Below are 11,942 nucleotides of genomic sequence, written 5' to 3'. Positions count from 1 at the left end.
TTTTCGTATGCAAATGATATTATCAAGATATATCTTATATTTTACATATTATCTTATCTGATATGTTAGACAATAATAAAATTGACAGGTACATTTTTGAGAGGCAATAGTTTTACTGTAATAAAATTTCGTAGATAAAATAATTGTGCATTGTTCAACCGTGAGGAACATATAAGTTTTTCTTCTTTGAATTTGCAAATATATATTCTAAATTCCTATGAGATCACTTTTGACATAATAATTTTATAATAGCATTACAGCAGAGAGACTCATTCTCTTACAACGATAATATTGATTTTTATAGGAGAGAAGGAGAGCCTTTTGTTAGAGTTCTATCGTTATTCGAGAGGGAATTACTCTAAAAGTAGATAGCTACCAGCCGCGTACCCGCGTCACCAATTACGTTGGGGCAACTACGGCTATATAGAAGAGCCACGCCGACTTCGCCGGTTGATTTCTGCGAGTAAAGTCGGCGCGATACACAATCCGTGCACATCTCTCTGCAGCCATGAAACTACCAGTGAGTGTTCAGGATATTCTGATTGATTGGCCGCTTTTATTGTGTCAATATTAATACAGTGACGAGAAATGTTTCAATATCATCAAATTTTATTTCGCAGGACTTTCTGCTGATATGTGACAATCAAGGGTGTATTATATTTTTTAATCAGTTCCTTTAATCGTCAAGTGTGTGATTGTTGATTTTTTAAATATTAGTCTCATTTAATTAAATATAAATTATCTTTTGGTATAATTTATCGCATAATTATTCGTGAAACATTTTTTTACGTTTTTTGTACGTTGCACACTGTTAGATGTCAAAAAAGTTTCAAATTAATACGAAAGAATGCTTTAAATTAAAAAAATATATTATTTGTAACACTTCCATGTATATGAAAAAATAAATTAATCCATTTTTTTCTGTGATTGAATTGGATAGTTTTAAAATAAACAACGCAAAGAAACAATGTTCATATTATATGCACTTAGTAAATAATAAACTTAATTTGATCTAAATAAATTTAAATCAAATTTCATACATCTGAGTTAAATTATTTAACTTTATATACATTGCTTTAGTTAAATTAATTATATATTGAGTAGGAACGGTTGATAAGAAATAATTAAAAATTACTGAAATTATAATTTGTCATTATGAATTTAACTGCGTATTTAGGAAACATTTGTTCATTTTTATTACTTTTAACTTAAAACCAATTGTTACGACATCGCACAATATATCTTGTTATTATTTATTACAAATTTCCAGATTATTCTTATTGCGGTGATATCATTCGCGTGGGTAAAAACGGAAAATGTAGAGAGAACTGTTCGCGCGCCGCAAGAGCAAATCAAGTATGCTGATAGTGACGGTAAGTTTCTTCGATTACTTGTTGTTGAAAATGTATATACTCCGGAAACCTTGGACCCGATTTATCGCAATTAACTGTTACCGTTACTGCCATTGTATACACGCAACAGTAGATTTTCACATCCCAGATCTTTAGAGCAATTCTTTTATGATCCTCGACTGAGGTCAATGTTGCGTAAGCATCGATAATTGACGGCCTTAATCAATGCCAGAATGACGGATCGTTTCTTTCGATGTTGCAGATTCGAGGGTCAATTCGGAGTACCTCGCGCTCCGAAGCCTGCAGTTACAGCAGGCGTACGCTCAGCGGTCTCAGCGTGCCGAGGGTGGTTCGCCCCTTCGTCTTCGACAAGCCCAACAACCGGTCGCGCGGCCTCAGCCTCAGCAAGCCCAACAGCAGGTCCAAGGTCCGCAGTATTACAGCTACAAGCCGTATTCGGCGGTGCCGAGTCACATTAAACAGCTGATCGATTCGGTTTATCAGCCGCAAGCTCCTTACGTTGATCCTACGTCTTTCATTTACGGCGGCAATTATTTTGCGGCGGCACCGAAGCAACGTGAGCAACCGGCACCTGCCGCTTCTGAATATCCTCGTGAAGCCTATTTACAACCGGCGGAGAGATATCAGTCAATCGATCCTCAAAGAGCGCAGCCCAGGTACGAGTACAGCGATAGAAGAGTGGAGCGTCAAGATAGAGTCCTTTATAAGGAGGATTACGAGCAACAGCAACAACAGCAACAACAGCAACAGCAGCAGCAACAGCAACAGATTGTAGCGTTTCCATTAGCAGCCGTACCAGAATCTCCAATGCCCACTCTATATTTAGACAGGAACATGCCTACAGAGATCAAGCAGTTGCTGAAATATCAGGCACAGATACCGTATGACGTTACAGCGAATCGCATTCACTACACACCGAAAAGCGTTTTCGTTCCCAAGCCGTTGCCCGACGATGTCAAGGGACCCTATTATTACCGTAGTAAGATCTACTATCCAAACGATGATAACTTTGACGCAGAATATTCGCAGAACAAGCCGGTCGATGAGGAACAGCGCCATTGACCGAAAATTGGTCTACTATATAATACGATTATATAATTTAATATTCTATTTCTTGATAACCTTTGAAGAAAACTTGGCTGACTCTAAGATTCTTTCGAGAATCTCATTCTCATACGACGAAATAGCTTTCAGTTTTTGATGTTATCAAGATTTCGTTAAAATAAATTTCTTACGTTTTAAATTATTGTACTGCTTCTCGAGATAACGATGTATGTTTTGTACTACCGTGTATGATATTTGTCAGCAATCGGCTCACTGCAGAATTTTTCTTGAAGGACCAAAAATGAATGAATGTCCGCTTGACAATTAGAATTAAATATACTAATTACAAAAAACTATTAAAATTATAATTAACATAGAACAATGTGTTAAAAAGAAAATGTGAAAAAATTAATGAAAATCACGCAATCAATAAAATAGTTAGTTAAATTTTACGAAAATTTATTTGAAACATAATAATGATAACAGACAAAAATATAAGAAGTAAAATTAATTTATAAAATTTCCTTTCAATTAATTTTCTGTTCGATTTTTATTTTACTTAATATTGTAATTATAATTCTACTTTATAAAGATATATCTATCCAGTTTTTCGCGTATGCATGTAAGTAGAGAATGTTTGATTACACGGTAACGTGAAGAATGTAATTTTTTTTGTACGAAATAAACGTTTCCGCTTCTGGTATCATGGAAGTCATTCACCTGGTCGTAACGCAATCTTCGCTTTTATTATTTCAGCTCGCAGAACTCGGCGGAATTTCCGCTCGTAAAAAGATGAATTAAACGGGCGCGAGTGAAAATTCAATAAAAGTCTCGTTTACTCCTTTCAGGAAGTCTCACATTTTGCGCGACGTGTGATTTGCTTAATTATACATGAGGATAGTTACTAAATCCTACGCTGTTAGAGCAAATATAGAGAAAGTCAGACGATTTTTAGCTTTCTATTGAATAAAGATATCTGATCTCCCTACGATGTTAGAAAACACCGTAATTCGTCTTACGCAGAAATTCACAACGTAATATTATCAGAAGAGCGCGTACGACGTTTACGATATAAATTACAAAAGGAAATAAACTGGCATAATCTGAAAAATTCCTTATTGAATCGCATAAATTATGGAAATTATACTGTCTGGCGTGAATATTCTGATCTGACGAGAGAGAAAGAAGTATGTGTGACAGTTTTGTAATACACAAATTATTAATAGACATTATTAATAGATTTCTAATTAGAAAGGAATTGGATTCTTATCAATCGCAAACACACATTTAATGCGTGGAATTATAATGTAAATCCGATCAAGCGGTTTCATTTATTGATGCGTGACGATACAAGGTGAGAACATTTATATATAATGTGCAAATTCGAAAAAGCATGTATGTGAACGCTAAATAGCGTTCCTCCGGACAAGGAAGACTGACGATCCATTTTCGTGGCCTTCACGCTTCGTGTGTCAATGCACTCGAGTTGCTGCGAATGTAGTCGTGCTTTCGTTTTGCGCAATTTTCCTTTTTACTCTTTATCGACGCTCTCTTGCATAATTAAATAATTCGCCAAGGTTACGCCCTTTAAGTTCATCGATTTTACTTGAAGAAATCAAAGGAAATTGATAATTACGTAATTATGTAATTGCATTCACACACATGATAAAGAAGTCAAAGATTATTTAAAGTATAGGAGAAATATGATAAAAATAAAAATATTTTTTTTAAATATTGTATATTCCATTACAGTCAAATATAACTAAATTATTTTATTACATTTGAATACATAAAATATTTATCTAATAAAATTAGCAATAATAATAATCTTAATTTATGATTGTTTGCAATTGATTTTCTTGTATAATGTACATTTTTTATATCTGATAAGTCAATTTCTAAAGTCTTGCATTCTCTTTGTGAATCATCTTGTACGTATGACTTACCTATACCTTTTATATGTAAAAACTATCTCAACTAGAGAAATAACTCATCGAATACATATCTAGTCGATAAAATAATTTCGATATCAATTACATGTTGATTTGACATCAATTCGATGAGTCATTTCTTGGAACATATTTTTACTGGTACCGAATAATGCCGTAAAAATTGTTTTCGCATGTCGATACAAGTCCGGTAATCTATAATTTCACGGGAGATCGACGATCTATCTATCGCGATGCGACACGGTGTAACTTTCTACTGTAAACTGACGTAACACGGCATTTCCATCTGTGAGTAAGAGCGACTTCGTAGTCAAATAAATGGATAAAGAAGAAATACGCTCCCATAATTGTGTATAATAGTAAAATAGGAATCTATGGAACTAACAATAAGAGTTTACGAGTTTAATGACACAGAGCATCGGAGATCTGTTATCGAATCTATTGCGAAAATAGAAATCTATAATTTCTAGGGTAGAAACAAGAATACAGAATAATATAGGTTTTAGTTACATTCGAAATAATACGACATAGTTCAAAGAACAATTTCCTTGATTACATTTTTGCGTATGTAACCACACTATCTGTACCGATCGCAATATCAATTGCAATAAATGAAAATTTCTTACTCACTTATTTTGTTTTCCTTTAAGATTCAGTTTTTCTTTTAAGTCCGTATTATTATCAGCACTTTGATGCTAGAAGCAACAGAGTGCAGCGCTTTTACGTAACTTGACAGGACAATGATTGAATTCAATGTCGGCAATTAATTGCAGATCTTCGTGGTCTTTACATCGTAACCTTTGAATGGCGATTGCCTGGGAAACATCGTGTTGCATTGCATTCCACTGTAGTTATTTCGTAGTTTTCCATCGTTGTACTCAAGACTTTTCACAATAAAATACATCGTGTAAAAGATAAATGCCTCATAGTTGGCTGAAAAAACTTAGTTAATCGAAACAAGCAAAACTTAAACCGCCTTTGCAAGAAAAATATACTTTCTCATTATTATATAAAATGAAAATAACATTGTAATATATAAATTATTATAATGTTAAAATTAAATTAGTAATTTGTGTAAAAAAGAGAATCTTGTAAAATTATTGTGTTAAACGATTGACTTCGTGATAGAGAAATTATTTAAAATCATCTTTTTTGAATAAACGACAGAGATAAAAATCATTGTAAAAGACTATAAAATAGAAATTTACTATATTAAAGAGCATTTGCCAATCAAAATTTAATTTACCGAGACACAGTCTGCAGAACATACAATGAAATTAAAGTAAGTGTTACTAGCGCCGGAAGCGATTTTCTTTAATACGTTCACGTTTGCAGAAAGAGCAATGACTGTTGGAACACGACGCCGGCCGGCCGGCCGACGAGGTGCAAGATGGAGGTGGCTCTCGCCGAGTCACATCCCCGTCATCGAAAGGCCCCTTTTACGTGGCTGACTATAAAGTTGTTCTGATGACCGCGCGCCCGCTTCAGAAACACTCCACCCTCGAACGAATCGACCAGCTTTCACGCCATGAAATTGCACGTAAGTAACGCAGCCGCCTTGTGTCGTTCTTGTTTTTTTACTTAATCGAAAAACTTTGCGCGATCTTGAAAAGTAGAGAACAATGCAAAATGCACGTGTACTTTTCCACGAGTCGCGCGTTTTCTTTCAGCGCGTGATGCAGGCGAAATAAAGTCGCGTGCGCCTAATCGTGCTACATATACAAACCAGATATACCGGAAATAAATTACGTGACGATTCGATTAACGGGTGCCGCTCGTTATTTTGTGCTATTTCGGTCTTGAACATTTTCTCGCATATCCGAAACCATAATCTTAATCATTATGTGAATCTCATGGGTATGCATATACGGACATGTGCGTTGTTTCACGATACCATCTCATTACGTTAAAAACTAAAAAAAAAGTGTGAAATGTTCTAGAAGTGTTATGTAAATTTAATTCCTGTGTTATAAAATATTTTTTTAGATATTAATTGGATTATAAATTTATTTCCATTTTGTATCGCGAAAATTAAACGTACTCTTGTAAGATTTACAAGGTTATTATATCGTCGTCGCAAGACGCGAAAACAAGACGGGAAGTTGTTTTGTCGGAGATACCCAACCCCGCCTTCCGTCGGAAGGTAATAAGCGTGAATAAAGGAATGATGAATATCGTGCATTTAATTGCATCTTTGGATTGCATTGTAAAGAGAGTGACGAATCGTAATGCTTCTTAATTATCGAGGTCGTTAACCAGGAGTGCATTTCACGACCTAATTATTAGCCGCGGATTCAAGCGATCAGGCTTTCTCAATCTTGCTGCAAGCTCGCAGATCGAGATTTCAATGGAAAATAGCTGTTTCATCAATTTGTTTTGCTGTCACGCTGCATATATATTTTTCTCTTATAAGAGCTAAACTCACATATTTTCTTCTTATAAGAACTAAACCTGCATACAATGAGATAAAATAGATACTCAGGGAAAACAACAGATATTAAAAAGCAACAGAGCAAATATTAATTAAAATAAAATATTAGTCTATTTGTACGCTACTTTTAACCAATTACAATATCCTTTCCTCCAGGCTGCTTGAAGAGAAAAAAAATGCAGTAGACCTCAATAATCAGCACGCGTGTCGCGAAATGTCGTTCGGTTTCCGCGTTCCGTAAAATGTAACTCGCGCAGAATTTGTCGTACGTGCGATTCTGGAGCAGCATTTTGTTTCGTGACAGCTGGTTACAGACATTTTCAAAACGAGTCGAAGTTAATTTTTTCTCAAATAATCGCGTTGGGCGTGTCTGAACGATTAACGTCTATCTTATACTTTCTACCGATCGTGCAATGCTCGTAGTCTAATCCTAACGCGTTCGATTGCTTGTAAGTCCGCGAGTCGACTTGCGACTTGCACTTTTTCTTTATTCTTCTACCTACCTTTTTGTGCGGCTGCGTTTCTAACAATCTTGCGATCGCGAATGTTAACTGGTAACGTGCTCACCTTTTCCCCGATTATCGTGATTAAAGATTCATGTGTTCGCGGACTTTCCCTTCCAACTTCCCGGTGCCGGTTGCTCGATCCGCTTCCATATATGCAGTATAGTACATGCCGTAAGACAGATTCAGGTTTATAGTGCCAGGCGCATTAGATAATGATCTTTGATCGTCTGGTTGCGAAATCGAAAGCACTTAACATCGAGAATGAGATAAACGTTTGAATGTAATATAATGTTAGATTCCGATTTTATTTTATTATAATGGTTAAAAAGATCAAGAATAAAAAATAGAATTGTACTTTCTACTAATAATAAGTATCAAAAAAGTAATACAATAAGAATTACAAAGTTTTCTATAAGACTATTATGTGATTACACAACGATTAAGAAATAAGGACTCTGTTTAGAGTTACCGTTTGGTCAAGCTAAGTCTTTAGAACTGGAATAATTCTGTGTGTGAATTTATATACTATATATCTGTAGTCCTTTTTAAACTGCGCGCTAAAATTATTTTCGTTTTGAAACGCAAGTTGATTGAATCAACTATGAATCTACTGTGATAATATCACAAATTAAATTGAACAAGCAATTTAATAATTTGATGCTCTATGCATCCTATTAAAGAAATCTTAATATACCTATTGAAAATCTGTGAATAAATTTATTGCAAGGAATATTATCTCGCCTGGGAATCGAATCCGGATCACAATAAAAATTGTTATGTGTAATCGATGAATGATTTTATTTATTCTTTCGCATAATCAACTTTCTCTTTTATTATCAATACTTGAATATTTCTGATGTATAAATTGTAATGTATTCTACCCTGCCCTGTTATATGTAACATATTGTATAAAGTTCTGTCATAAATCTTTCACAGATTTTATTGCTAACGGCACTTCCCATGTGCCTAGCTGAATTCACAATCCAGGGACCCAGCGACGGACATCGACGGGCTCAGGGTCTTAAGTTCAGCGAAGAGAAAGGAATAGAATACACAGACGCGAGTGGTAAGTGTAGATAAACATAGACAATACTAGAAGATATAAAAACGTATGGAAACAATTTGTAGTGGTTATAAAGATTGTTTTCTAGAATATACTCTTTAACTTTTTTAAAATGGATTTTGTATATTTTTTCAACTGATTATATTTCGAAATAAGCACAAAGATTGTTCTTTAGGCATTTATTCCTTTTCTCGAGACTCTAACTTTTGTAATCTTATAGTTATGTTATACTAGTAGTTAGATATTACTTGAAATAAATCTCTATATTGAGATAAATGTAATTTATAATTTTTTTATGTATGTTTTTTACGTAGTACTCTTAAGTATTTGGTTTTTAGAGGGGGGGGGACCAGGAGACTTCACCATTCAAGGTGCGACTGACGGTAATACCAACTTCAGGATTCAAGGTGCTACGGATGGACATTCGAATTTCCAGATTCAGGGGCCTTTGGATGGTGGATCGGCCACTTATAATGTACAAGGACCGATCGATCGATACGGTCAGCCTACATACCAGGAAGAGTACAATGCTGATCAGGGTATCAATGCAAAGGCGCTCCAGTATAACGATCCTAGCGGTATTGTCGCCAATTTTGTTTAATGAGCTTTGTCACCTTCAAATATTGTTTACCAAATCGATCTGATGTGAATATGCATTAAAAGGTTATAGAGTAAATTGGAGGTCGTATGATCGTCAAACACGTCCGCAAGCTCAGGCAGAACCGCAGTATGTGCAAGCGGCGGAACCAATTTCACGATCAGCTGCGCCCCGACAGCGAGTGCCTCAAGCGCGAGTTCAACCGCAACCACAAGAGCAACCGGAACCACAGCCACATTACAGGCCTTACTCTAATGCACCGCCACAGATCCAGCAATTGCTTCAGTTCCAGCAGCAAATTCCGTACATCAATATAATTCCGGAACCATACAGGTTTGGAACAATAAAAATGTCGAATAAGATTAGAGATCTTAACATTTTTACTTATATTTTGTTAATATTACATTAAGTACTATCTATTATTATTTAATAATTCAAATACGCTGCAGTTTCAATGATCCTTAATCCAATTGCAGATTCGACGAAGAGGCTGCGGTACGAGCTCAATCTCAGCAGGTCCAAGAACACCTCAAGAAGTTGGCGCAAGAGGCGGCGGCTGCCCCTCTAGCTGAGCCCGTGATCGCGTCTGCACCTCGTCAAAAGTCACGCGGTCACTCCAGGAGCAAACGTCAGGCTCACCAACAACCGCAGTACCGTAGGATATCCCAGCCCCCGGTGGAACCACAACCTCAATATTCGCCCAATCTGCCACCTCACTTGCGCGAACTGCTGAGATATCAGGCGGAAACGCCGTACAATATAATTGCTAACCAGATCGTGTATCGTCCGGACAAGCCGTACGTGCCGCATCGCGTGGACTCGCAGCAACTACAGCAACAGCAGCCGTTACAACAAGCACAGTATCAAGGACAGGGTGGCGCTTACGAGAGTCAAGCACAATATCAAGGACAAAGTGGCGCTTACGATGGTCAAGCCAGCGCATATACGCAGGCTAACATACAGCCGATACAGCCCGCGTATCAGAACCAACAATATCAACAGCTCGGCTATAATCAGCAGCCTGGAGTAAGACCTGTCACCGAGAGTCAGTACTGATCACCTCGACAAAGTGTTTTTTATTGTCTTTCGTTTGTTCCAATTGATAGAACAAGTCTTCTAGGACTGGATTCTATTATGTGATAATATTACGATCGAGTTTTTTTTTCAACAGCTTATCGAATATAGTTTATCAACAAATAAAATTAGATGAAGATATAGATAAATTATTACTTTAAAAATGTATTAGTTAGATTCTTGAACAAAATAAATTACAATAAAAAAAATCATAATTAATTTGAAATAAGTTCTTTTGATCCTTTTGAAATAGAAAGAGAAAAATACTTTATTTAACGTAATATTTGTTAAATATAAATATCTATGTTTGTGTGAACGATGCAATAATTAGAAGTTCTTTTTATAGATCAAGTTGAATATTATATATAGATAAATAAACTTTTTTCACTTTTTAAGATTTTCGACACTTTGATTAATAAAGAATTTTGAGCAAAAGTTGCTTGGAAAAAGTTGCTTTTCTTTGATTTCTTCACACGTGTCTTCCCATCCAAAAACAGGAATCGAATCACAGACCGATATTGCTCTTTTTCCATGATTGCAAACATGCACAAACTCGTCAACTTTCAATTGTTATAAAAACTAAACTAACAGGCACAGCTGTCTGAAATTTTAACTTGCGTCGTTCAAAAAATGGAGTTACACGATGGTATACAGACTTTTAGTCAGAGGCACCCTCAGTCGTCAAACACGGGTACTTATCAAACTGCTCTCGTATGTCCTCAAGAAATAAACTAAATTTGAGTCAAAATTAATCTGTTGCATTGAAAAAAATTATTCAACTCCATTATTTCAGATAAGTTGACGGCATACTGAATGCAATCAGTAGCTATGTACAGAAAGTCTATATATGTGTATTTATGTAAGTATGGTGATAGTACATAGTATGCAAGAGCTTAATACAATTGTTGTTTTACAATGTTTCTGTTTTTTACATAATAATTCGATGAAATTTATACAGGTGTCCGAACTTCTGTAGGCGCTAATAACATTACGCGCAGAATAATTAAAATCTTATGAAAATTCTGTTGTAATTAGTTACCTGTTCACGTAAATCTTCATCGAGATTACAATTGGACAAATTGTACAGAATTTCTACCGTCTCGCTTATCTGAAATTGTTATATCCCTATAAAATATCTGTAGAACAAAGAAAATATATTCCAAGTGCACAAATAAGGTATCCAGAGATCTGCATCATAAAAAACGTAACCGAAATAAATACTATTAGCCAAGTATTTCATAACGCAAGACGAATAAAATAATCTGAAAGTAAAATTGTCAACTGGGTTATAGTGCAGAAAAAATTTGACGTGCACGGGTCGCTTTAACGCAAAATTCTAACACAAAAAATATGATTTATAGTACATTATTTGTAAAATTAATTAACAAAATGATCATTACATACAATTCTTCTGAAAATATCTGAAAATCTAAGATGCTCTTTTTTCGGAACTAGATTTCTAGTTCTCGGTCTTGGCTATCCAATTTTATTCCAAAATGGTCGTAATCAAAATACACCGATAATATTAAATAATAACAAATAAATTTCACAAAAACGTGGTTAGATTCGAAACAATTATTTCGTAAAATGATACAACCACATACAAGTTCTTATTAATGATAAATCATTATAAAACAAATAATTTATTTATATCACTGTCATAATCAAACAATTATTTGTTTGATTATGACAATGATATAAATAAATTATTTGTTTTATAATGATTTATCACTAATAAGAACTTGTGTGTGGTTGTATGCTCATTTTACGAAATTATTGTTTTAAATAATAACCATTAGTTTTTAGATTTTTTATTACGGTTTTAGTTTCTCAATGGGACAACATCAACGTGAAAGTATAGAATTTTGTCTTTAAAATAATTTTTATTGATCTCGATACGATCA

At 34.9% G+C, this 11,942-nt stretch overlaps 2 protein-coding genes across 2 annotated transcripts; both read left to right on the top strand.

Moving 5' to 3' along the window:
- Positions 1-508: 508 nt before the first annotated feature.
- LOC108783311 (putative uncharacterized protein DDB_G0271606) lies at positions 509-2,774 on the top strand. The gene is made up of 3 exons (XM_018551854.1): positions 509-520; positions 1,271-1,373; positions 1,615-2,774. The coding sequence occupies exons 1-3, from the start codon at positions 509-511 to the stop codon at positions 2,433-2,435; spliced, it is 936 nt and encodes a 311-aa protein (XP_018407356.1). The 3' UTR covers positions 2,436-2,774.
- A 3,094-nt stretch (positions 2,775-5,868) lies between these two features.
- On the top strand, positions 5,869-10,171 carry LOC108783320 (protein transport protein SEC24). Its single transcript, XM_018551867.1, has 5 exons — positions 5,869-5,906; positions 8,240-8,369; positions 8,705-8,944; positions 9,030-9,297; positions 9,441-10,171. The coding sequence occupies exons 1-5, from the start codon at positions 5,895-5,897 to the stop codon at positions 10,018-10,020; spliced, it is 1,230 nt and encodes a 409-aa protein (XP_018407369.1). The 5' UTR covers positions 5,869-5,894; the 3' UTR covers positions 10,021-10,171.
- Positions 10,172-11,942: the final 1,771 nt, after the last annotated feature.

This window comes from Cyphomyrmex costatus, unplaced genomic scaffold, assembly GCF_001594065.2.
Source record: "Cyphomyrmex costatus isolate MS0001 unplaced genomic scaffold, Ccosl1.0 scaffold148, whole genome shotgun sequence".
Taxonomy (NCBI): domain Eukaryota; kingdom Metazoa; phylum Arthropoda; class Insecta; order Hymenoptera; family Formicidae; genus Cyphomyrmex; species Cyphomyrmex costatus.
Note: the sequence above shows the minus strand (reverse complement) of the source record. Positions and strands in the feature narration are given on the sequence as shown.